Source organism: Petaurus breviceps, unplaced genomic scaffold, assembly GCF_028583685.1.
Source record: "Petaurus breviceps papuanus isolate PSGF00001 unplaced genomic scaffold, PetGlider_PUasm1.0 689, whole genome shotgun sequence".
Taxonomy (NCBI): domain Eukaryota; kingdom Metazoa; phylum Chordata; class Mammalia; order Diprotodontia; family Petauridae; genus Petaurus; species Petaurus breviceps.
The window spans coordinates 11969075-11993926 of NW_027186458.1; the positions used below are offsets into that span (position 1 = coordinate 11969075).

Here is a 24852-nt window from a genome sequence, read left to right on the forward strand (position 1 = left end):
GAAAGAAAGAAAGAAAGAAAGAAAGAAAGAAAGAAAGAAAGAAAGAAAGAAAGAAAGAAAGAAAGAAGAAAGGAAGGAAGGAAGGAAGGAAGGAAGGAAGGAAGGAAGGAAGGAAGGAAGGAAGGAAGGAAGGAAGGAAGGAAGGAAGGAAGGAAGGAAGGTAGGTGATACATAGATGATAGAGACATTCATACAGACATACATAGATGCATACTTAGCTACATGGATACATTGATACTTGGATACATAAATATGTCTATACATTGATACATTTTTACATAGATAGATTGTATATTATACCATCCTATATTATACTATGCTTTATATTACTATGGAGAGAATGGATGTTATTTAGGCAGCCAGGTGTTGCAGTGCACAAAGCACTGAATTCAGCATTTAGGAAGACTTGAGTCCAGCTCACAAGCCCTTTTACCTCTCTGGGCCTCCATTGTTTTATCTGTAAAATGGAGAGAGTTAAAGTACCTCCCTGCTGAGGTTCTGATGAGGGTCAAATAAAACAGTACATGCAAGTATTGGCAAGCCTTGATGCATCTGTAAATGCTAACTGTTATTTGCACACATGCTAGACAAGTTGGCTTTTAGAGCTGCAAGTGATCTTAGCAGCTGTTTAATCACATAGTCAAGCATTTATCGAGTGCCTGCTGTATGCCAGGCACTGCTCAGTCACCTAATTTAAAAGGTGAGGAAACTGAGACCCAGAAATAGCAAATGCCTTGGCCGAAGTCCCATGCTGTAAGACAAGTCTCCAGACCCCAGAATCAGTCCTCTTTCCATTGTTCCAAGAGCAATCACACCAGGAACTCTGCTGGAGACAGATGAGCTTTCTGCATGTCAGTGTCTCCTTGGCATCCTGGACGGGGGTGCTGAGTTGATGCCTCTCCCCAGCTCCTATCTGGACTCCCCCCCCCCCAGGCTCTACTATAGACCCAGAGGTAAACATTCCCTTTCCAAGCCCTTCCCATCCCACCCTGTCCAGTTCCTGCCTGGGCTGGGTCTTCAGACTAGGGGAGGAGAACAGATACCCTTGCCCTAGTTACCTCCCCAACTCCCTACATCTTCTGTCTAAACGGCCTCCCCTAGTCTTCTGTACCCAGAACATAGAAGAGAAGTTCCCCAAAACACACACACCTCACCCTTACCTTGATGAGAGTGACCTGAGCATCAGCATCTGAGCATATCCTTTTAAAATCCCGAAGAGAAGAGGAAGGAGCCGCTGGCTCTCTTCAGTGTATTTCCAACTGGGCAAGTTTGGAAGGTGAAAATGAGACTTGGGCCTTCTTTGAATGGCCATCATGCCCTTCCTCCCCTGAAACCAACTGGTTTCCACCCACTTTGGGGCGTTATTCTTCATCTTCTTGGCTTTCCTGTGTCTTCAACATCTATAAAGCCTTAACGAGTGACTCCTTCCTCTGTGTTCTGGGCAGGACCAAAAGGGAAGACATGTTGGGAAAGCTGAAGCCCCCAAGAATACAGGGAAAGAGGTTCTTGGCCACAGAACTCATACCAGAACAATGTGAAGTTTCAGTCACCATCACTGAATAGGTATTTATTGGGCACCTACTGTTTCCAAGACCCTGTACATAACAATGGGAATGAAAGATTACACATTGGTTATCCTTGACCTTATGATCGCTGGGGGCCTTGAAAAAGGTGCAAATATGTGTTTCAAGAGTAAAAAATGTGAAGGGTAAAAGGAAAGAATCTCAAGGGAAAAGATTGTGAGAGAGGGTACTGTCTGGTAGGGGAAACAGAGAAGGTTGTGTGAAGAGATCTGAGTCTTGTGGGACTTCAGCAGCAGGTGAAGAAGGGTTCTAGACTTGGGAGAAGGCTAGTTCACCTTCCCTGGTGTGCTTTTTGTGGTCTGGCCACCTTCTTGGGCCATCCTGATCTGAATGGAGGAACTTAGGAGTGTTTGTCTTTCTTTCCTTTGATCATGCTTCCATCTGGTACCCTCTTAAAACTGTTGGGGTGTCGGGGAGGCTAGCTGGCACAGTGAATAGAGCACTGACCCTGGAGTCAGGAGGACCTGAGTTCAAATCCAGCCTCAGACACTAAACACAAAAACTAGCCTGTGACCTTGGGCAAGTCACTTAACTCCAATAGCCCTCCAAAAAAAAAAAGCAAAAAAAAAAAACTTTTCGCGTGTCTCTTGGAAAAGCTAGGCTCCCCAAAGATCTTTCAGGCCATGTGTCCAGTAGGAGCACCAAGGAGCCTCTTACAAATGTATTTGTGGAATGCTGGTCCTTCTCAATTGTCTAAAAAATGTAAATGACTTTCAGAAGCATGACTGACCTTGACCTGTGAAAAACTGCTATTTCCTTAGCACATGGTCTATGCATCATTGGTCCCCAGGCACTTCAGCAAGGTTTGGAAAGTAGGATTGAATCTTTGGTTCTATTTGGAAAACTGAGAACAAGGTCCATGGCAACACTGCCATGGTTTTGTGGAAGGTCATCTTGAATTTGTGTGGTCAAAAAAATGGATGTGGTCATCTCCTGGTGACAAACCCTTCAGTGATAGGCCCCAGTGACCTCAGCTGGGCAGGTCTTGGGACAATAGATACATACAGACCTGTGTTCAAATCTTTCCAGTTTGGAAGCACCTAAGGACCTTGAGTTTCACTGACATGAATGAATGAGTGGATGGATGGACGGACGGACGGACGGATGGACAGATGGATGGATGGATGATTGTAGATCCTTACTGTGCACTGAATGGTGGGAGTACAAATAGAAAAGCTCTTGTTTCAAGGAGCTCACATTCTAACGAGGAGGACGATACCTAATGGAAGGTTTAACATCAAGTCTAATAGAAAAGTCCCAGTGGGCCTCAGGGTGGGATGTTCCAGAAGTTGGAATCAACTCTATCCCATGCTGAGATACTGGAAGAGAGAAAGACTAACAGTAACAGATGAATGTTACATGAATGATAAAGAGTGCAGAGGAAGGAAAGAGCTTCTCTGAATGGGGGAAATGTATTGGGATAGGCCTAAAGCATTGAAGATTAAGAAATTCTGTTCCAGGGTAATCCCTGATGGAGCAGGATCCATGCTGTCAAATTTGGTGAATTGAAGAAGAAAATTCCACTTTCTGATTACTTGATAGCCCTTCCCCCATCTCCTTCATCTTTTTGTTAAAGGCAGGCACCCAAAGCCCTGGCAGGCTGATTTCTGTGGCCTTTGGAATGTGTGGCTTCCCTTGCTCACAGGAAGTCATGTTGTTTTTCATAATATTATTTTTCTTTCTTTCATTGGTAGCAAAGGGTCACCATCAAGACTATGGGAAAGGGTAGCAGGCCTGGCTACGAGGTTTCTGAAGGGGTGGGAGGTCCCCAGAGTTGGTGCTGAACATAGAGGGTTGTGTAAGCAGGGTCTGGGGTGATGAGTCAGCCTCTCTGCAGCAGAATAACTGGAATCCAATTAAGCAAAGCACACTCATCTTTATTTCATAAGAAAGAAGCTGTAGAGAGACTTGGGAAGAGCCAGGCAACTCACAGCTGTGAGAGAAGGAGGCAGGGGCACATTTAGGGATCTGGCCCCTGAAGAGCGGGGACAGGCTCAGAAGCTTGGGATTGTTTGTAAGGGACCACCTTCACTCTGCTTTGGGAGCCTTCCAGATACAGGGTCAGCACCCCCAGCTTCCTGACTCAGAAAGAAAAACCCAGGGAGGAGAAAAGAGCCTGAGGGAGACAGAGGCCAAGCTGATAAACAAGACAGTTTCCCAGGGTTCAGAAAATCCTCCAGAGACCAAGAAGGAGAGAAAAGGCAGCTTTCAATAATTCTCTTAAGATAGGTTCCGGTCAGCTCTCATGGAACAAGCAGGACAGTGTTTGTTTTGGTTTGGTTTTTCGCCTGAACTATCAGGCTCACAAAAGGAACACACACACACACACACACACACACACACACACACACACCTCTATTGATATTCAGGAAAAAATGAGTCTTCCTTAGACATGAACACAGATCCCTCGGTAATCCATGTATTATGCTGCTCTCATTCCTTCTTTCTTATCTTTCTTTCTTCCTTCCTCCCATCATTGCTCCTTCCTTTCATCTATCCCTCCCCCTTATTCATTCCTTCCTTCCTCTTATCCATTTCTCCTTCCCTCCCTCCCTCCTTCCTTCCTTCCTTCCTTCCTTCCTTCCTTCCTTCCTTCCTTCCTTCCTTCCTTCCTTCCTTCCTTCCTTCCTTCCTTCCTTCCTTCCTTCCCTCTATTTATAAGGCACTTTGCCTTAAGCAGAAGACAAAGAGTTTATGCTCTGAAAGTTTCTGCTCTAAAAGGGAGGATTTAAAACCAGAGTGCCTGAGTTACTTTTAGTTGGGTCATTGTAAGTAGCGATAAAAGAAGAAAATCATATCATGCCAGTGCCTCCTTTACCCCTTTTGTAGGAGGAGCTGGGCAGGAGGTGGCAAAAGTGTCTAACTGATTAAGGAATCAATCCATGCCCATGATATCTGGTCCACCAAGGCACATCCCTGCTCTTACACAATGTGAGTGAGGGATGTCCCTGTCTCCAAGGACCTCTTAGAGATTTGCCCTCAGACTTAGGGCAGATGATCTTTCACCCAGCCTGGCCCTGGGAGTCTCTGCAATTCAAAGCAATACTTGGCCTTAAATCGTGTGTCTTCTGGGTGACCAAGAATACTCCACTTTGTCTCTTGCAACTTGACCTTTTCCCTCTCCCTCTTCCTTAACCCCTCCTGGCTTCCCTGGTTCCTCCAAGTCTCAGCTTCCAAGAGAAGTCTCCTGACCCCCTTAATTCTAGTGCTTTCCCTCCTTTAAGAGTCACATAGGTGGTGCAGTGTAAAACACTACATTTTTCCTATTAAATTTAATCTCATTCATTTGCGCCTAACATTTTTTTTATGAACTTCTATGTAGGAACAAAAACTGAGAGCAGTAAGGAAGGTATAAGCCTATCAGCTCTGGTCTCCTCATTTTACAGATGAGGAAAGTGAGGCTGGGCATGATTAAGTGGCTTGCTCAGTGTCACACAGTCAAGAACTAAGGCCAGGTTCAAACTCAGGTCTTCCTGATTCTAGGTCCAGAAGTCCATTCACTGTACCACTTAGCTGCCTCTACCATTTTGGCTACTTACAACGGGCTAGCAATTCCTCCCAGATTTTGTCCCAAGAATCAATTTTTCCATTTTGTATCCAATTTAGTGATTAAAAATACGAATAGGCACAAGGACAAAGACAGATCCCCGAGGCACTTCACCAGAGACCATCTTCCAAATGGACATTGGACCATTAATAATTCTCCTTTGGATCCAGCCCTCCTAGTCATTTGGAATCCACCTAGTTAGACCATCTCTTGTGCCATATTTCTGAACCTGTTCCCCCCGAATAGCAGGATAAACATAAAATTGAAGTAAACAGATTCCCCTCCTCTACTCCCCCAGTAACCACGTCCACAAGGCTCAGCCTCCCCTGACCTGCTTGGCAAAGCATCCCAGGCTCCGGTGTAATCACAACTTCTGTCTTTCACATGGTCACTAACCCTCACTTCCATGATAATTCCTAGAATTTACCAAGGCCTCGGAGACAGCCTCCCTGGCCTAGAATTTGCAGGCTCCCTTCTCTTCCTGAGGTTGGGGCTGAGAACCTGAGGATGGGAGCTGATGGGCTTTGTTTTTGTTTTGTTTTGTGGTGGATGAGCCACTGGACTATGTGACTTCACCCTGCCGATGGGCTTCCCCATTTAGACAATAATGTCTAGGTTGTGTCAGCCTGAAGCCAGGGAGAAGTCAGGGTAGCTAATTTTGTGCCCTGTCATTACTGTGGCATCCAGGGCATCATTCCCTTTGGTTTCCATTGGAGACAAGTCACCTCCTTGGCCAGTGCCAGCCTTTGTGCTCCCTTGGTTGCCTTGACCCCTCCAAGCCCCCTGATCTGAAGGTTCCAGTCCAGGTCTGGTTTGTGACTTCCCCTTTCACTGGGCTTCTTCCTCCTGATCATTCACACCCTTATACCTTCCCATCCCACTCCTCTCTTTCATGCCTCCTGACCATCCCCTCCCATGAAGATCCACACAGAGATTCTGTCTTACCAGAAAATGACATTGAACAAGAGAGCCAGGCTGGGCACAGGGACTGGCCACCTAGGAAAGCTTCCCCACACTTCTATTCTCAAAACAGGAATTCAGGGATACCCGTGACTTTGCATGAATTCTTTCAGCTGCTTGTCTTCTGTGGGAGGGATTGAAAACATGGGAGTTCAGCTTCTTCCCCCAAAAGAGGAAACTGATGGGGATATGGGCTCCACTGGAAGTAGAGTCTCCCCAGTGCCTCCAGTGCTGCCAGTGTCTCCTGTGTCTCCAGTGCCACCAGTGCTGCCAGTGCCACCAGTGCCTTCAGTGCCCACAGTGCTGTCAGTGCCACCAGTGTCTCCTGTGTCCCAGTGCTGCCAGTGTCATCAGTGCCCCCAGTGCTGCCAGTGCCACCAGTGCCTCCAGTGTTGCCAGTGTTCCCAGTGCTGCCAGTGTCCCCAGTGCCTCCAATGCCAGTGCTGCCAGTTCCTCCAGGTGCCCCCAGTGCTGCCAGTGCCTCCAGTGCCACCAGTGTATCCGTTCCACCAGTGTCTCCTATGTCCCAATGCCTCCAGTGTTGCCAGTGCCTCCAGTGCCCTCAGTATTCCATGCACCACCAGTGCTGCCAGTGCCAGTGCCCTCAGTGCCTCCAGTGCTATCAGTGCCTCCAGTGTCACCAGTACCACCAGTACTTCCAGTTCCTCTAGTGCCCCAGTGCCTCTAATACCAGTGCCACCAGTGCCTCTGGTGCCACTAGTGCTGCCAGTGCCTCCAGTGCCACCAGTGCCCAGAGTGACAGGGGCACTCAGCTTATGGGCCTCTGCACTGGATGTCTGAATGACAATTGTTATTAATAATGATACATCACATTTTTATGGCACTCTCTATGTGCCAGGTCCTGGGCCAAGCACTTTACAATTTTTATTTCAGAAGATTTTTACAACAAGCCTGGAAGGTGGATGCTGCTATTATCCCCATTTCACAGATGAGGAAACTGAGGCAAACAAGTTAAGAGGCTCCATTTGCATATAATACTTTAAGATTTGCCAAGTTACACATGTTCTGTCATTTGAGCCTTACAGTGACACTGGGAGGCGAGTGATGTTATTCTCCCTGTTTCAGAGATTTGCATGGTTGCACATCTGCAGAGGGCCTGAGGTCAAATTTGAAGTCATCTGCCCTGCTCTATGCCTCCATCCACTGCACCCCTACATGCGCTAATCTTCTGGGGACCATGTTTCCTTCGACATTAGGAAAGACATTGGCAAACTGGAGAATGACCAAGGGACTGAAAGCTGGCCTGTAGATTGGAGGGTTATCCTGGAGGAGGAAGGAGGAGGTGTGGGGACAGACCTATTGTACTGTCATATCTAACCTGAGTCACTGGTGGACGGGTAGCCTAAATTCTCCCCTTGCCTCCCCCACCTTATTGGATCCAGGTGCTGCTGGGTAGCTGACAGTCCAGTTACAGGAAGGAAGGAGAGGAGAGGCAGTCCCAGATCCAGGGGAGAGTCCAGAGGCCAGCACCTGCCTGGTCCTGGAGGGTCACCTTTGTCCCCACTCCAGTCTCCTTCTCCAGAGGAAGCCAAACCTCCCCAGGCCTGTTGGTACATCCCTCCGAGCTGGGGAATCCTCAGCCTTTGTTTTCTTTGTTTGTAAATGTCCATTTTGGTTTCTGAGCTTTTAACCCATAAAAATGTGGGCCACTGTTGCTTGCTCTTCCTGTCAGGAAGCCTGCCCTCTGAGGGAGACCTGGGCTGTTTCTAGCCTGGATAGCCTTGTCCCAACTCTGCTCTGGGAGGCCTGGACCTACACATCTTATAAATAAAGGCAGGGGTAATTGATGTCATCCCTGCTTCTGCCCACTGGTGCCCTTCTGCCCAGGAAAGGCTGTTTCCCAGCAGCAAAGAGCTTTCTGGCTCAGCAGCAGATATGGGACTATAAAGTGGAAGGAGAATTCCCCATGGTCCCAACTCAGGGGTGCGAGCCAGGGGTCCATGCCAGGAGGTGACTGTCCTTACACCCCTGGCTCTATCTCAGGCTATGCAAAGGACCTTGACTAATGGCTGAGAGGGAGCCCAGAGGCCACAGGAAAGGGCCTGCACCTCTCTTTTTAATTAAAATAAATCTTGATTGTCAAATTAGCAATCCTCCATAGACATTTCACTATATTAAAAAGTTCATGAAACAGGTTTGTTTGAGAACTTATCTTATCTGGTGTTCAGCAGACAAATTCTCTTCTCCTCTCTGGGTTATGTCTGGTGTCTGGGTTTGTTTCTCAGAAGTGTCTCGGAGGCTTCTCTTTGGTTGATAACCATCCTCTCATTAAGAATTAGGCTGGAGAGGATTCTGGGAAGATGACAGAGTAGGTCAGAAAATTCCAAGTTCTCAAGATTGCCCCCCCAAAAATATAGATTTAAAATAGCACCTTAAGGTGAAAAAAGTGTGTGGAGATAAATAAGAACAGGTGCACAACTGGGGTCTTCCTGGGACAATTTGAGATCTGAAGAAAAATCTCAGGACAAGGTTTGATCCCTAACAAGAATAAACCCCCCCAGGGTAGGGTCTGCTTGAACAACAAGCGGCAAGCCCTGGGGTCAGTTGGTTCCAGCCATTGGAACTTTTACCCCCAGGTAGTGAGGGGAGTTGGGGGTTTGAGCCTGGGAAGATTTAGGGAACCTCTGCTGACCAAGAACACCAGACCCAGCTGTTCTCCAAAGAGGGGGATGAGAAGGAGCCAGCACACACCAGTGAGTGCAGAAGCATTGGGGCGGAAAGTCCCTGGCTGTGGACACTGACAGGAGGCTGGAGATTTGGCTTTGGTTCCAGGCTAGAGGGAAGAACTGAAGATCTGGGGCAAGAAGCACCATCCCCCATAGCCCAGGGCTAGAGGTGATAACAAATGATAAAGCTATCACCACAAAAAATGCACAGGCAAAGGAGAAAGAATCCAACCATAGAAACATATTATGGGATTAGAGATGACCAGGATTAGTCTTCATAGGAGGATATTGAAGTAACTGTCTCTCTCTCTCTCTCTCTCTCTCTCTCTCTCTCTCTCTCTCTCTCTCTCTCTCTTGCTTTTTTTAGAGAGGGGAATGCAGGGCAATTGGGGTTAAGTGACTTGCCCAAGGTCACGTGACTGGTAAGTGTTAAGTGTCTAAGGTAGAATTTGAACTCAAGTCCTCCTGACTCTAGGACTGGTGCTCTATTCACTGCACCACCTAGCCACCCCTTATAGAAGATTTTTGAAAAGACTTTAAATATCAATTGACACAGAGGGAAGAAAAGCTAAAAAAAATAAAATAAGAATAATCCAAGAAAAACCAGAAGGATAAAGTCATGAAAGGAGAGTCAACCAACTAAAAAGGGAGATCCAGAATCTGAAGGAAGAAAAATGAATCAGGTGAAGTGATAAGAGATCAAGAGATGATCAAACAAAATATGAATAATGAAAAAACAGAAGAGAAAGTATAACATCTTACAAGAAAAACAGCAGATTTGGAGAATAGATCAAGAAGAGAAAACACAAAAATAATTGGACTAACTGAAAGTAAGGATCAAAAAAGAATCTTAATAAAATAATACAAGAAATAATTAAAGAAAATTGTCCTGAAGCATTAGAACAAGTGGGGAAAGTAGAAATAGAAAATAATCATCAATCATCACTTAAAAGAGATCCTATGAGGAAAACTCAGGAATATGTCAAATTTTAAAATCTCCAGTTCAAGTAAAAACTATTAAAAGCATCAAGATTAGAACAGTTTAAATATGATGGTGCCACAATTAGAATCACAGAAGACCTAGGAGCAAAGACATTAAAGGACAGCGGGTCTTGGAACAAAACATATTGAAAAGCAAAAGAACTGAGGCTCCAGCTGAAAATATCACACCCTGAAAAGTTGAGCATTATCCTGAATTTTTAAAAAATGGACACTTGGTAAACTCAAAGACTTTCAAGACGACGTTAAAAAAAAACCTGAACTTAGAAGATTTGTCATGCAAGAGCCAAGAGAAAATGTATGTCTAAGATTCTTATTAATAGTAAGAATTATTAGTAACTCATAAAAAAGATTGGCATAAACCTGAGTATGATATGAATTTAAAAAGTAAAACCATTTAGGAACAGTTAAAAAAGAGTACTTATTTTATACAGATGAGGTACGAGGGGAATTAGACTGGGGGGGAGGGCTAATAGTTTTGGTAACCTACTTTCTTCAGGAATGGGTTTAAGAGGGAACAATACATATATATTTAGAAGAACGTCTTCTAAATTAAGAAGAAATAAAATGGGAGGGGGGCAGAGCCAAGATGGCAGCATACAAGGAGGAAAACTCTGTGTGCTCCCCCAATAATCACCTAAAATACCTATAAAAATTACTCTAAACAAACTTTAGGGCTACAGAACCCACAAAGTAACGGAGACAAACAAATCTCCCACTGAAGACAGCCCAGCAGGCAGGCAGGAAGGGTCCATTGCAGCATGCTAGGAAAAGCACCCAGCTCCATGTGAGCCTTCGGTATTAGCCCCAGGGCTCCCCAACCAGCCTTGACTGAAGGGACTTCGGGACAGTGGATCACCAGCAGCTGTGGTGGTTTCCAGAATTATCAACCTGTAAATGCCAAAGACAAAGTGTGAGTTCAGTGTGGACTTTGTGGGAAAAGGGGGTCTGGGAGTGTGGTCCAGCCTCTGCCCCTGGAGGGATAAGTAGCCAAGGTGTAGCAGCCACCCCATGATTGCTTCAGAGCTCCTGGCCTACAGATTGTAGGTGGACGAAGTGACCAGTCTAAGGGGTAATCGCTCTTGCTTTAACCTGCTTGGATCTGGATCACTGTCTAGGGTGGAGTCCCTGGGGTTCGTGACCAGGTGCCAGGGCCGGTGGAGGCTTCAGAGAGGACAGCCAACTAATAGCTCCAGCAGCTGTGAAAACCCCAGCAATTTGGGACAAAGCTCTCTTCTCTGGAAGCAGAGTTCTACTGTGGCAAAAAGCTCAAAGTCAAGTAATTGAGTGGCAACATGAGCAAGCAAGGGAAGAAAAATAAGCACAGCAATCTGACTTTGGATTCCTTTTCTGGGGACAAAAAGGATCAAAGCATGGAATGGCAGGAAGACAATGAAGTCAGAACTCCTACACCACAAGCTTCCAAGAAAAACATGAACTGCTTAAAAGCCATAGAGGAGCTTAAGAAGGATTTTGAAAACCAAATAAGAGAAGTGGAGGAAAAATTGGGAAGAGAAATTAGAATGATGCAAGAAAATCATGAAAAGAGAGTCAACAACCTGACTGAAGAAAATAACACCTTAAAAAATAGACTAACTCAAATGACAAAAGAGTCCCAAAAAGCCAATGAGGAGAACAATTCTTTAAAAACCCAAATTTGCCAGATGGAAAAAGAATCTCAAAAGCTCACTGAAGAGAATCATTCCTTCAGAATTAGATTGGAGAAAACGGAAGCTAGCGACTTTATGAGAAATCAAGATACTATTAAACAGATCCAAATAAATGAAAAAATAGAAGGCAATGTGAAATATCACATTGGGAAAATACTGACCTGGAAAATAGATCCAGGAGAGATAATTTTAAAGTTATTGGACTACCTGAAAGCCATTATCAAAAAAAGAACCTAGAAATCATCCTTTAAGAAGTTTTCAAGGAAAATTGCCCTGTTTTATAACCAGAGGGCAAAATAGAGTTTGCATGAATCTACCAATTATCTATTGAAAAAGATCCCAAAAAGAAAACTCCTAGGAATATTATAGCCAGGTTTCAGAGTTCCCAGATCAAGGAGAAAATATTACAAGCAGCCAAGAAGAAACAATTTGAATATTGTGAAAATACAATCAGTATAACACAAGATCTGGCAGCTTCTACATTAAGGGATCAAAGGACTTGGAATATGATATTCCGGAGGTCAAAGGAGCTGGGATTAAAACCAAGAATCATCTACCCAGCAAAACTGAGTATCGTGTTTCAGGGGAAAATATTGTCATTCAATGAAATAGAGGGCTTTCAACCACTCTTGATGAAAAAAACAGAGTTGAATAGAAAATTTGACATTTAGATACAAGAAGCAAGAGAAGCATGAGAAGGTAAACAGGGAAAAGAAACCATAAGGAACTTACCAAAGTCTAACTATTTACATTCCTACATGGAATGTAGGAATAACTTATGAAAACTTTCAGGAATAACTTATGAAAAACTTTTTTAGAAAAACTTTAGTAGGAATAACTTATGAAACTTTTCTCAGTATGAGAATAGTTGAAGAGAATATAAATATATATACATATACATGTATACATCCATATATATCTTTATATAGGAGGGTATATGGGTATATGAATACACATGTGAGAATGTGTATATATGTTTACATAGACAAAGGGTATACATAGACAGAGGGCACAGGTCCAATTAAATAAGAAGGGATGATACTTAAAAGGTGAAAGTGAGAGGTGAGAGAGGAATATAATGAGAGGAGATGGGGAGAGACAGAATGGGGCAAATTATCCCATATAGAAGAGGCAAGGGAAAACTGTTACAATGGAGGGGAAGAACAGGAAGGCAAAAGGGAATGAATGGGTCAATCTTACTCTCATTGAATTTGGCTTAGGGAGGGAATGACATACACATTAAACAGGTTATCTTTCCCTACAGGATAGTAGGGGGGAAGGGAATGAGAGGGTGGATGATGGAAGAGAGGGCAGGTTGGGGGAGGAGGGAAGTTAGAAACATCCACTTTTGAAAAGGTACAGGATAAAAGTAGAGAACAGAACAAGTTGGGGGCAGGATAGTATAGAAGGAAATATAGTCACTCTTTCATAATATATCCACTATAGAAATGTTTTGCATAGCTTCACATGTACAACCTATACTGAATTGCTTATCTTCTCAGTAAGGGTGGGTGACAAGGGAGGGAGGGAGGGAATCTGGAATTCAAAGTTTTGGAATTAAATGTTTAAAAAATGTATTATTATTATTATTATTTTGCACACAACTGGGAAGTAAGATGTATAGGCACTGATGTATGGGGATCCATCTTGCCCTAATGGAAAGTCGGAGGGGGAATTGGGGAGGATATAGGAGAGAGCAGATTGGGGGAAGGCATATTCAGTGGGATTGCTGTTTTGGGGTGGTGGGGAGGGGAGGGAAGGGGAGAAAATTTGTAACCCAAAATCTTGTGGAAATGAGTGATGTAAACTAAAAAAATCATAAAATTTAATTTAAAAAATTAAACAGGGACATAGGGAGGAAGGAGAGGACAAGGGAAGGATCTTTGGAGGGGATGGGGGGGGAATAGGTAAAAGGGGACATAGAAGGGTCTTTAGATTTACTGGAATGGGAAGGCAGGGAGTGATCCTTGGAGGGGGAAGGCAGGTGGCAGGCAGAAGTAGAGCAGAGGAGGCAGGAGGGGTAGGAAAGGAGATGTGCACAAACATCAAACAAAGACCAGCAGTAGAATGTGTTCAGGAAGCCATATGCCTATAAATGTATACGTGCATGGTATATCTATAGCTATAGAAGAATATATCCAAGCTTAATTGTAGCCTTGGGGAGGTGGGGAAGAACACAGTAAAAAAAGGGCACAGCAGAGAACACAAGAAAACGTATAAGGAAGTAAAGAAAAGAGGCCGGCTCTCAACACCAGATGGATTATTTATCATACAGCCTTTCTTGAAATGGAAAATTTATTGTTACATATTTTGAATCCTCTCATGTTCTGCTAGGCACATGACATGCTGCCCCCCTTTCTTGGTATTTAAGTTCCAGTATTTAAGTTTATGTTATATATTTTTCTTTCTTTTCTCTATTCTGTATTTACGTTCTGGCCTTTGAGTCTACAATTTAAAAAAAAAAAGTTTCAGGTTTGCAGGATGCATTGCGGGAGGTTGCTGCCAGAACTCTTTCAGTTTCAGAATAGGCAGATCCATTGTGTCCTCCAGTTATCTTATGGAATAATTCTGGGTCATTTCAATTGGATTCTCTTTGTGGTTGATGAACTTTCTCCTAGAGATGGAAGAAAGGAGTTTGGGGTTCATTTAGTTGGGTTTGATTTTTCCTCTGGTGGTGACCTGTGGGCTCCACTCATCAATGTTTTTTGCTAGATATGTGTAGCCTTGCTTTGGGGGACTCAGATACCCAGGTTTCATAATGCTGCATGTTTGCGGTAAAACTCCACAGACCATTCCTTTTCTAGGTCTGTGATTGGTTTGGGAAGTAAAATATAGTGCTTCCCCTCTTGTCCCCCACATACAGCCTCCAGAGATTTACCCAAAACATTTAAGGATGTATGTTCTGGGAATCAGCCCCCCAAAACAGGGATCTACTAGTCAAAATTTCTAGAAAGTTTTCTCATATTATTTCCTGCCTGAGAATAATACAATTATACATTTGGGGAAAATGTATTATATTCTTCTCGACCTATGGTCCTAAAGGCATCTTTGTGCCTCCTGTCTTTGAGGTCAGTCAGTTTGACTTATAGAGAATCATATGGTTTTGGTTTTGGTTTTCTTTAGTTGTTTTATGTTTCCCTTTTAAAAAAAATTCCCCCAATAAACCCAAATCTGCCCCCAGCCCCACACACAACACGTGTGTTTCTCTTCTGTCTAATTGTCTTCCACTTTACTGTGTTTTGTGTCCCCAATCTGTAGTTCCTTTCACAGTGCCTCTAACTTCTTTGGAGATATCCTTCATCAGATATGCAGTCTTTCCTACATTGTTCTGTGTGTGTGTTTGCAAATTCTGTGCTGAAATCTTTTATCTATGATATAAATTCCTGACTTCATCTTTTGAATTTTAATTTCTTTTTTGAAATTATTTCTGGGGATTCACTATTTCATTGGATAATTTATCGGCAGAGGTGTGAGAGTGGTACTGGCTCATGACCCTGCCCTGAGTAAACTCTGGGAAACAGGACTAGCCTGAGCTGGTGCATGTCCCTCAGGCTTGACTGTGGTTTGTGCTTAGCCCTTGTCTTCTGCCCTCTCCTTAGATTCCTGTCCCTTTCCTTCCCACAGTTGGGCAGAATTCCTGTCTGCCCATTTCTCATGGATTGAGGGGTTCAGGCTGAGTCATAGCTATATGGGAGGTGGACAGAAATGGCCACAGCCAGACTTTGGGTCTCAAGGTTCTCAGTTTGCCTGTTTTCACTCTGCCTAGCAAATGGATAAAGCTGGATTGAACAACAGAAGAGGGAGCTCTGTATCTTTAATTTCTCCTTTCTTCCTAAGGTTTTCCCTTTTGCAATGTTTCTATGTCATTCTCTTCCAAATTTGACATTGGTTACTCTGAATTTCATGCACATTTTCTTATATTGGAGTTATGGGGTTGCTGAACACAGCTTCTCAAACATTGTACCAGTTTCATAATTAAAAGTAAAATGTTTTCTTAACTTCTGGGGTTGGGCACGAAGGCCTCCAGGGGCCAAGCTCTCGTGATGCTTGGCTTTTTCTTCACAGCCCCCCAAGGGTCAGGAGGGAGCATCAGAGCAGGCCCCAGACATGAGTGAGGCTGTCAGCCACCTCAGAAAGGACAGGCAGGAGGGAAGGGATAAATCCCTGTAGGACAGTGTGGGCTCAGAGAAAACGGTTGAGGCTGGTGAAGTCAAATGGCCACTTTGCTGCCCTGCCTTTGGCCAGTTTGGAATTGCCCATTACAAAGAGAACTAAACTAGGTGGAGTCCCTACTTCATGGAGCCAAAGGTGAACCCAGAGGTATCCCTGAGACTTGATGATGGGACCCCATGTTCAGAAATCTATTTGAGTAAACATCAGTGTTCACTCCTAATCAAGGAGGAATGAAAGTAAATAAAGAAAGGGGGAAGAGGCAGAGGACAGATTTGCATTAAGGAATCATACACATATCAGGGAGTCCAGACACCTGTGGGAGGAGAGATGGGGGAGACCACCTGAGGGAGAACCAATGGAGGCAGAAGGGGAGTGCTACTGCTACAGGGCCACTTAGAACAGGGGCTCTTCACCTTTTCTGTGTTTCCCAGTCTCTTGGACAGTCAGGCCATGGACCCCTTCTCAAAATCATGTTTTTAGACTGCATAAAACCAGGATTACAAAGGAAGACAGTCACACTGAAAAGCAGCCCCCCATGTATCTTAAAAACAAGTTCATGAGGCTCAGGTTAAGAACCTGATGTAGTCAGAACAAGTGCCCGGGCAGGGACTGGAAAGCACATTGCCAACCCAGACTGGAGTCGGGAGCTTCTAGTGATGACAGGCTCCAGCCAGACAGATGAACAGACAGACAGCTCCAGTAGTTTGTCTGGCCAGGGCAGATCCAGCTCCTGGCAAGTCTCCGAATGGTCATCACATAGGGAGCTGTCATCCCAGGTCTGGTGTCGATTAACAGAAAGGGTCTTGTTGGCTGGAGGGAGGAAGGGCCAACACTTGAGTAGCCAATGACTCTGGAGTCTTCTAGTCACCCTGGATCCCAAAGAAGGCAAAGAAAGGATGGGTCCGTCCCATCCAGTGGTCTGATATTAGGGAAGGGAAGCCAACCCATGTGACATAATGTGATAGTAATGGCAATTAAAGATTCCCCTGTATTGGCTTGGTTTTCAAATTGATTGTATTAAAACCCAGAGTTTGTTAATCCCACCTGTGGGATGGGCTTGTTGATGTGAAAAGAAAGTCCTGAAGTGGGAGGAGCTGGTGATGTAGATTTGGAGAGACAAGAGAGAGGCGGAAGTTCTTTTTGGGAGCAGCACCTCGTGGAGAGGTAGAGACTAAGAGATTGCTGGTGGCCGCTTTGAATTGCCCTGGACTTTTGAGACCTGCCCCCTGAGCTGCCAAGGACTGAGGAGACATGGCTGTTTTGCTGGTACTTTGTCTGTCTGTTTTGATGTTATTTTGCCAGATTTGTCCACTGGTGAAAGACTGTCCTGTTGAAGAAGTCCTGGAACCTGGCATTTGGTTAAGAAGGCCTGAGACTGTCCTGCAGACAGAGAGTGAATACTATCCACTGGTGAGGGACGGTACTGAGAGTGAATACTGTCCACTGGTGAGGGACAGTACTGTTGTTGCAGGGGTCTGGAGACTGTCCGGCAGACAGAATGAATACTGTCCACTGGTGAAGGACAGTGCTGTTGTTGCAGGGGTCTGGGAGCCTTTCTGTTGGTTCAGAAGCCCTGAAGAAGGATTTTCTTGTTGTATGTTTACAGAAATCCTGGGAGAGGGCTTTGCTAATGTGTTCAGGGGTTCTAGGACTGTTCTACAGACAGAGGATAAATTCATGAAGGGACTGGCAATGTATCTTATGGCCTTGCTAAGCCTTGTCTCTCCAGGAACTAAGATTGCTGAGAACTTGCCTCGTGTCAAGATGAAGAAAAGACCTCCATTTGGGTATTAAGTGCTGTGTTTAAACTTGATGTAACTCTGGGGTAGATTCAACTGTGATCCAGGGGTGGGGAACTTTTGACCTTTTTGTGTTCTATGGTTGAGCAAATGAATGTATTTTACTTATGTTTGGAAACTAATCTCCATTTGAGAAGAGGGGCTTTGTGGTGGACTTAATTAAGGTATAGCCTAGGGGTGGAGAAGTATTTAGAACAGAGACTTCGTAATTGATTGAATGATTGGAAGGTCCTGGGGTGGGGTAGTACTTGGAGATTATTTAATCACACTTAGTAAATGCTGTATTTGGAATGATGTCATGTTTTAATCTTCTCTGTTCTGGGTTTGTTACTGAATAAAATAGAGAGCACCTATGCTGGTATTTTGAACCTGGGAAGTTGCCTTTGCTTGATATTATATTACACATGTGTGTGTGTGTGTGTGTGTGTGTGTAGCTAGGTGTCTCAGTGGATAGAGCAGTGGGCCTGGAGTCAGGAAGACCTGAGTTCCAATCCAGCCTCAGACACTCACTAACTGTGTGACCCTGGGCCATTTAATCCCTGTTTTCCTTAATCTTCTAGAGAAGGAAATGGCAAATCACTCAATTATCTTTGCCAAGAAAATCCCATATGGGGTCATTGAACAGTTCAATATGATTGAACAACAGCAAATATGTACATATGTATATGTGCATAGACATATTTGTGTGTGTTATATGTATATGTGGTTTTTTTTGCTCAGTAATTTCAGTCATGTCTGTGACTCCATTTGGGGTTTACTTGGCAAAGATGCTGGAGTGGTTTGCTATTTCCTTCTCTAATTCATTTGACAGATAAGGGAACTGAGGCAAACAGGGCTAAGTGACTTGCCCAGGGTCACACAGTTAGTGTCTGAGGCTAGATTTAAACTCAGGAACATGAGTCTTCCTGACTCCAGGCTTGGCGCTCTTACCATTGCACCACCTGACTGTATTAGGGGCATATTTACATGTGTGTATTTAGATGTATTTGTGTGTGGGCATGCAGACATGCATTGTTGTGTATGTGCATGTATATCTCTACTTATTTATATGCGTATATGTCTTGGTGTTGTAAATTGATATCTTTCTATATATTGTTTGCATATGTATAGGACAGGTTATGCATTTATGTGTTGTGTATGCATGCATGGTGATGCACTGTGTATATGTGGCATTGCACTGCTACACATGTATATGTTGTATGTGTGTACACATGTAGTGTGTGTCTATATTGTGTACACGCACATACATGTGGTGGGTGTGGGTGTGTTCTATAGTTCTGCCAGGCCAAGGGGAGCTTGAAAGCAAATCAGGGTCAGGACAGCCTTTGGTAGGGGTAGGAAAGACAAAGGAAAAAGCAATTTCAGAAAGCTGTTCTACTCAACACTCAGCCTGCTTGGTTTTTCTTTCAAGGAGGAGGCTCTTTGGATTGAAAAGGCTAAAACAAGCTATTTGTGAGTGGGCGGATAGCCCAGAACAGTGAGGTAAGGGTGGGGCAGTCTTCCCCTTCCTAAGGGAGCTCAGATCATTCCTGATAAAAGCATCCAAACATAGGGAAAGAAGAGGCCTGAGTGACAGCTGCCCCTCCCAGAAAATCTGTACCAGTCCTGAAGGACAGGAGACGCTGGTGTGATGGGAGAAGGAAAAAGGCCCTTCTAATGTCTCCTCAGCCCTGTGCTATGAAAGGACTTTATCAGTGACAGGGTCGGGGTGTACGGAATGACTTTACTAAATGCCCTGATACCATAAGCTAGAAGCAGAGCTCAGATAGGGGGCTGCTGAGTCCAGATTCATGCAGGTCTCAGCAAGCAGGACTGATGCCAGTCATTGAGTCACAGAGCAGAGAACACAAAGTTTCCCTCGGGTTACGCCTGCAGAGTCTTTCTCTGGCTGTCTCCCAGGCCAGCGCTCTCCTTCCTAATCTCTGCCTTGTGGCTGCCCCGGCTTCCCACAAGAGTTAGATCCGACATTTTCCAAGAAGCCTTTCCTGACCCCCCCCCCCCCAAGGCTGATTCTTTCTCCTCACATTATCTCCAGTTGGTCCATCTTGGTTGTGCATGGTGGTTTTCATTCTGTGTCCCCCACTAGACAGTGAACTTAGAGGGCAGGGATGGGTTTTTGCCTTCCTTGGTATTCCTGATGTTTATGTTGCACACCGTGGGCACTTAATAAATGCTGCTGATACTCTCCTGGAGCAGGGGCCAACTGTTCACACTTAGTGTCACCCAAGTCACAGGGCCAGGTGGCCAACAACTGGCACAGACCCTGAGGGAGAGGCAGGAGGCGCCCCATCAGTAGTATCAGACCTCTTATGGACACTTTCCAGCTCATGCCCATGCTTTCTGAAACTTAGCGTGAGGATTAAACCCACTATTCCTGATGGTCTGACTATCCCAGGCCTCAATCCCCTCTTAAGGCTTTAAAGTGTCTCATGGCCTTATGCTATTGCCAACTTGTTTTGTGCTTGTGACCCACTAACTCCCAAGATCCTTTTCAGATGAATTATTCTAATGCCACACACTGCCATCTTGCACTAGGAAGCTGGGTTTTTTATAAGTATAAGTATAAGATGTTAAATTTATCACTCCATTTAAATTGTGCACTATTCGAACCAAGATTCTAGACTGTCAATCACATAAGCATTTCTTAAGATAACATGCTAATTCCCCAAAATGCAAAGAAAGGTAAAAACCCAATCCCCCTCCCAAACAGCTCCGAGGCTAATGGGGAGACAGCGTACAAACCACTGGGTTTGTAGAGACACAGACATGGAGCACATTGGGAGCGTGGTCTTGGAGAAGGTGGTAAAAGGGAAGTTTCTCTCTTCCTGCCTCGGGTCACCCTTGACTTTTGTTGTCGTGATTAATGGCGGCTGGTACAGACACAGCTCTTTGGTTCTCCTTTCTTTCATCTGCATCACTTCACAGGCGTTCTCAGATTTATTGGTTCGTCCTTCCATATAGTCATTTATGCAATCATCAGCTCCAGATTGCCGTCCAAGCCCATGTTTTCTCCATTGGGCTGTCAGTGAATGTCTCCCGCCAATGTTCTGACATCACCCTGTACTTGGCACACCCCGCGGAGTCCGGGGAAGAGGCCGCCTCTGTCCCACCACTCCCGACCAGCATCCCCTCAGACATTCCCAACGAGCATCCTTTCAAGCTCGGTTCGCAACCCCCCAATGAGGGGCCGCCCCTCCTCGCTTCCAGTGAGGGGCGCCCCTCCTCGCCTCCTGAAGCAGACCATTACGCTTCCGAACACCTTTCATGGTCAGGGATTCCTTCCTTAAACCAGGTCGAAATCTTCCTCCCTGTACCTCAAACCTGCACCCATCAGACGGCACCTGGCCCTTCCCGCGTTACTGACCTCACTGGCGGGCCCCCAAAGGCCCTGCTTGGCTAGGCTGTAACCCATCCCTGGGTTCCCCTCGTGTCCCTCCTCTTCTTAGGACGAGCAGCGCTGCTTCGTCTTCTGTGGCTTTTCCTGGAAAAGTGATTTTTTTCCTAAAGGTCCGAGGACGCAGCTCATGGTGGAGGCTGAATTGAATTTGGAATCCAGACCCGAGCCAAGCCCCACCTCTGCCCCGTTTTTCTGTTACAGCTCTGGGTGCTTGGGGCAGGACTCTAAGGTTGCCCCCGGGAACTGAGTCACAGGCTTTAAAGTCCAGGACCTGGGCTTGGATGGGGAGGGCTCTGTGGGGGTGTCTGGCCTCTGTGTTGAAGCGCTGAGTACTGGCAACAGGAAAAGGCAAAAGGCAGCCCCTGCCCTGAAGAGGTGCCCAGTCTAATGGGGCAAACAACGTGTACACAATGGCTTCAGGTAGTCGAACCAGCAATGGGGGATGGGGAAAGGCTTCCTGTGGCAGGAGGGGCTTCAGTTGTGACAAAAGAGGCCAAGAAGGGGAGCGGGGGAGGGAGAGAGTGCTAGACCTGGGCGGGGGGGGGGGGGGGGTGGGGGGTGAGCAAACCCCGGGGGCGGGAGGGAGGGGGGTGGGGAGCGAAGCAGCGAGGGGGGGGGGGGGGGGGAGGCAGACTGAGAGAATGCCTGGAGGCGATAGAAGAGGGGCTTGTGGGAAGAACAGCCAGAATGCCCCTGCCCCTGTCCTCAAACAGTCCCTGTGGGGAAGTGAAGTGTAAGACCACTGCAGAGGTAGGAGGGGGCTGGTTAGGAAAACCAAGCAGAGGCAGAGGAACAGAGGTCATTCTCCCTCCCAGGGAATGGCCTCTCAGATTCAGTTAAAAAATCAAAACTGAAACCTGGAAAGACTTACCTGAACTGATGCTGAGTGAAGTGAGCAGAGCCAGCAGAACACTGGACACAGTAACAGCAACATTGTTCAATAACTTCGATAGACTTTGCTTTTCAGCAACATAAGGATCTAAGACAACTCCGAAAGACTTATGATGGTAAACAAAGTCCACATCCAGAGAAAGACCTATGGAGTCTGAAGGCAGATGGAAATGCAATCTTTTCTCCTCCTTTGTTTCTTTCTTTCTTGTGGCTTTTTTCTCTTTGTTCTGATTCTTCTTTCACAACATGACTAATGTAGAGATATGTTTGATATGATTTTACATGTATAGCCTACATCAGATTGCATTCTGTCTTGGGGAAGGAGGAAATTTAGAACTCAAAATCTTACAAAAGGGAATATTGAAAACTAAAAATAAATGAATGTTTTTCTGTTCCTCAGGAGGTGAGAGAAGATCGAGGGCGAGGACGGCTTGACTCCATGGCCCTGCTCATCATGAAACTGGACCAGTTGGACCGAGACATTGAGAATGCCCTCAGCACCAGCCCCTCTCTGGCCAGCCCCCAGGTGCAGCAGCCCCAGCAGAGTCCCGTTCCTGTGAGTCTGCTCAGTCTCTCTACTTCCCTTTGGACAGACCTCTGAAGCCCCACCCTTCCCCATGGTTGCTGATGTAGAGAACATCTCTCCAGTGCCACTCTTATTAGTCTTTATGAACTCACCTGGGCCATCCTACAGGAGCCCCAAAGCAGAGATGCCTCAGCTGGGGTGAATAGAATTAGAAAGTTTTTTGGGGGGGAACTAATTGCCCAAGTCTATGTTGGGTGACTAAGTGCATGGCAGAGAGAACTCTGGCTTAGAGGAGCCCGGGCTATTGAACATGAGGGACCACTCATCCTTCCAAAGCCCCAGCATCAAGACAGAGACACAATGAGGTCACACCCCAATCAATAACAGATTTGGCAAAGCTTATCCCAACTACCCCTTTTTTACATAAAACTGACCCCAATGACTTCCCAGGACAAATTAAAGTCATTCCTTCTCCACTCCCACCAGCACTCAGGGTGTACAAAATAGAATCATCTCCCTTCTTGAGTTGGCAAGCTCCCAGCGGGAACTTGGGGGCTGACATTTCTATAAGGCTTTAAAGTTTGCAAAGTGATATATGTGTCTACATATATGTATTTGCATATATGTACATATACATGCATAGCTATATAATCTCACCTTAAGCCTCACACCAGCCCTGTTAGGTAGATGGTATTATGATTCATACTTTACAGATGAGGAAATTAAGGCTAAGAAAGCTTAAGTGACCTACCTAGAGGCACACAGCTAACAAGCATCTGAGCCCAGATCTGAAGTCAGTCAGCCAGCCAGTAAACATTTATTAAGTGCCTACTGTATGCCAAGCACTATGCTAAGTGCTAGGGGTACAAAGAAAGGCAAGGGGAGTGCAGAGTCTGATGAGGGAGACAAGATTTAAATGCATATGGGCAGAGATGAAATGAGTAAAATCTTCCTGACTTGGTATAATCCCAGTGCTATCTAGCTACTTCTAATTACTTAATAAATAGCTAGCGCCTAATAAATGCCTTTTTGTTTCATTCCTTCCTTCATTCTGTCATTCTTAGGGATAAACCTGTGTCCTCAGAGACTCTGACAATGCAGTACAATGACCTCTGCCAATACCCCCTAAATAGAGTTTGATAATGACTAAACAAGTGGACATAAACAAGCATCTATGGATTAGACCAGTCTATCTTCAAGAAATAGCCTGAGGCTGGTCCTAAGGGGAGGGGGTTAGAGATGACTGGGGAGGGGTTGGGGGCTTGGCTTTGGAAGGGGGACCCATATTAATGAAACCACAAATCTTGGAAGGAGTGTGTGTGTACATGGGAGTGCGTGTATATTCAAGTGTGTTTGGGGCTGGATGTGTAATTCTTTCTAGGTGGGGAACTCCTAGTATATAAACTCCATTCATAGATGCAGGTTAACCAGTCATCTGTTGAACCATCATCTCTGGCAGTAGCCTTGGTGTAACGCCAAGCACAAGCAACTTCCAGGTTCAGATACGAGAGTGGCAAACTCCATGTATTCATTGACAGACTAAAGCAAAACAGTCACAGAAAAGTCAAAATACAAGGTAACTCAGTCATTTAGTTAGTCCTTAATTCAATCACAAAGTACTAAGGTCCAAGTACTCCACCCCTGGACAGTACATTCCTTTAGTCAATCACAAAGTCTTCTCTCTATTCAACTGGAGATTAGTTTCCAATCATAAACAAAGCACATTTATTTGTCACAAAGTATAAAAGTCAAAAGTTTTCCACCCCTGTTTCACAACTGAATTACAATACCATCCATCACCACCAAGCTCCTTCTCAAAGGGGAAGTGGAGAGCACAAAGGCCATCTACCCCTAAGCCACAACAAGGTTACAATATCATCATAGCATTCAATACCCAAGGAGAGGTCTTTCCTTCATCTTGATGAGGCAAGTTCTCAGCAATCTCTATTCCTGGGAAGACAAAGCTTAACAAAGCCACAATATACATTGCCAGTATCCTCATCAATTCACTTTCTGCTTGCAGAACAGTCTCAGGACCCCTGAAAACATCAGCAAGACCCTTCTTCAGGATTTCTCTAAACATACAATAAGAAAATCCTCCTTCAGGGCTTCTGAACCACCAGCAAGGTTCCAGGACCTCTGCAACAGCAGCACTGTCCTTTACCAGCAGATGAATCTGGCAAAGTAACATCAAAACAGACAGAAAAAATACTGGCACCATAGTAATGCCTCCTCAGTTCAGCAGCTCCAGGTGGCAGTTCTCAAAAGTCCTGGGCAGTTCCAACTGGCCCTCAGCAGTCCAGGTGGCTTTAGCTAGCAGTTCTCTCTGTCTCTGTCTCTGTCTCTTTGTCTGTCTGTCTGTCTGTCTCTCTCTCTGTCTCTGTCTCTATCTCTCTGTCTGTCTGTCTCTCTCTCTGTCTCTGTCTCTGTCTCACTCTGTCTCTCTCTCTCTGTCTCTCTCTGTCTCTCTCTCTCTCTGTCTCTGTCTCTCTGTCTCTGTCTCTCTGTCTCTGTCTCTCTCTCTGTCTCTCTCTGTCTGTCTGTCTCTATCTGTCTGTCTGTCTGTCTGTCTGTCTGTCTCTCTCTCTCTCTGTCTCTCTCTCTCTCTCTCTCTCTCTCT

The 24852-nt window shown here is 45.2% G+C and overlaps 2 protein-coding genes across 2 annotated transcripts in view; one reads left to right on the forward strand and one right to left on the reverse strand.

The window, feature by feature from the left end:
- The window catches only part of LOC138174635 (class I histocompatibility antigen, Gogo-OKO alpha chain-like), a 529286-nt gene that overhangs the window by 101138 nt on the left and 403296 nt on the right, over positions 1 to 24852 (reverse strand). The window lies entirely within an intron of this gene.
- DLC1 (DLC1 Rho GTPase activating protein) overlaps positions 1 to 24852 on the forward strand; it is a 212505-nt gene that overhangs the window by 30382 nt on the left and 157271 nt on the right. Inside the window, exon 3 of the mRNA XM_069104844.1 lies at positions 22107 to 22262. Coding sequence (XP_068960945.1) covers positions 22107 to 22262 — 156 coding nt within the window. The remainder of the gene's footprint in view (positions 1 to 22106; positions 22263 to 24852) is intronic.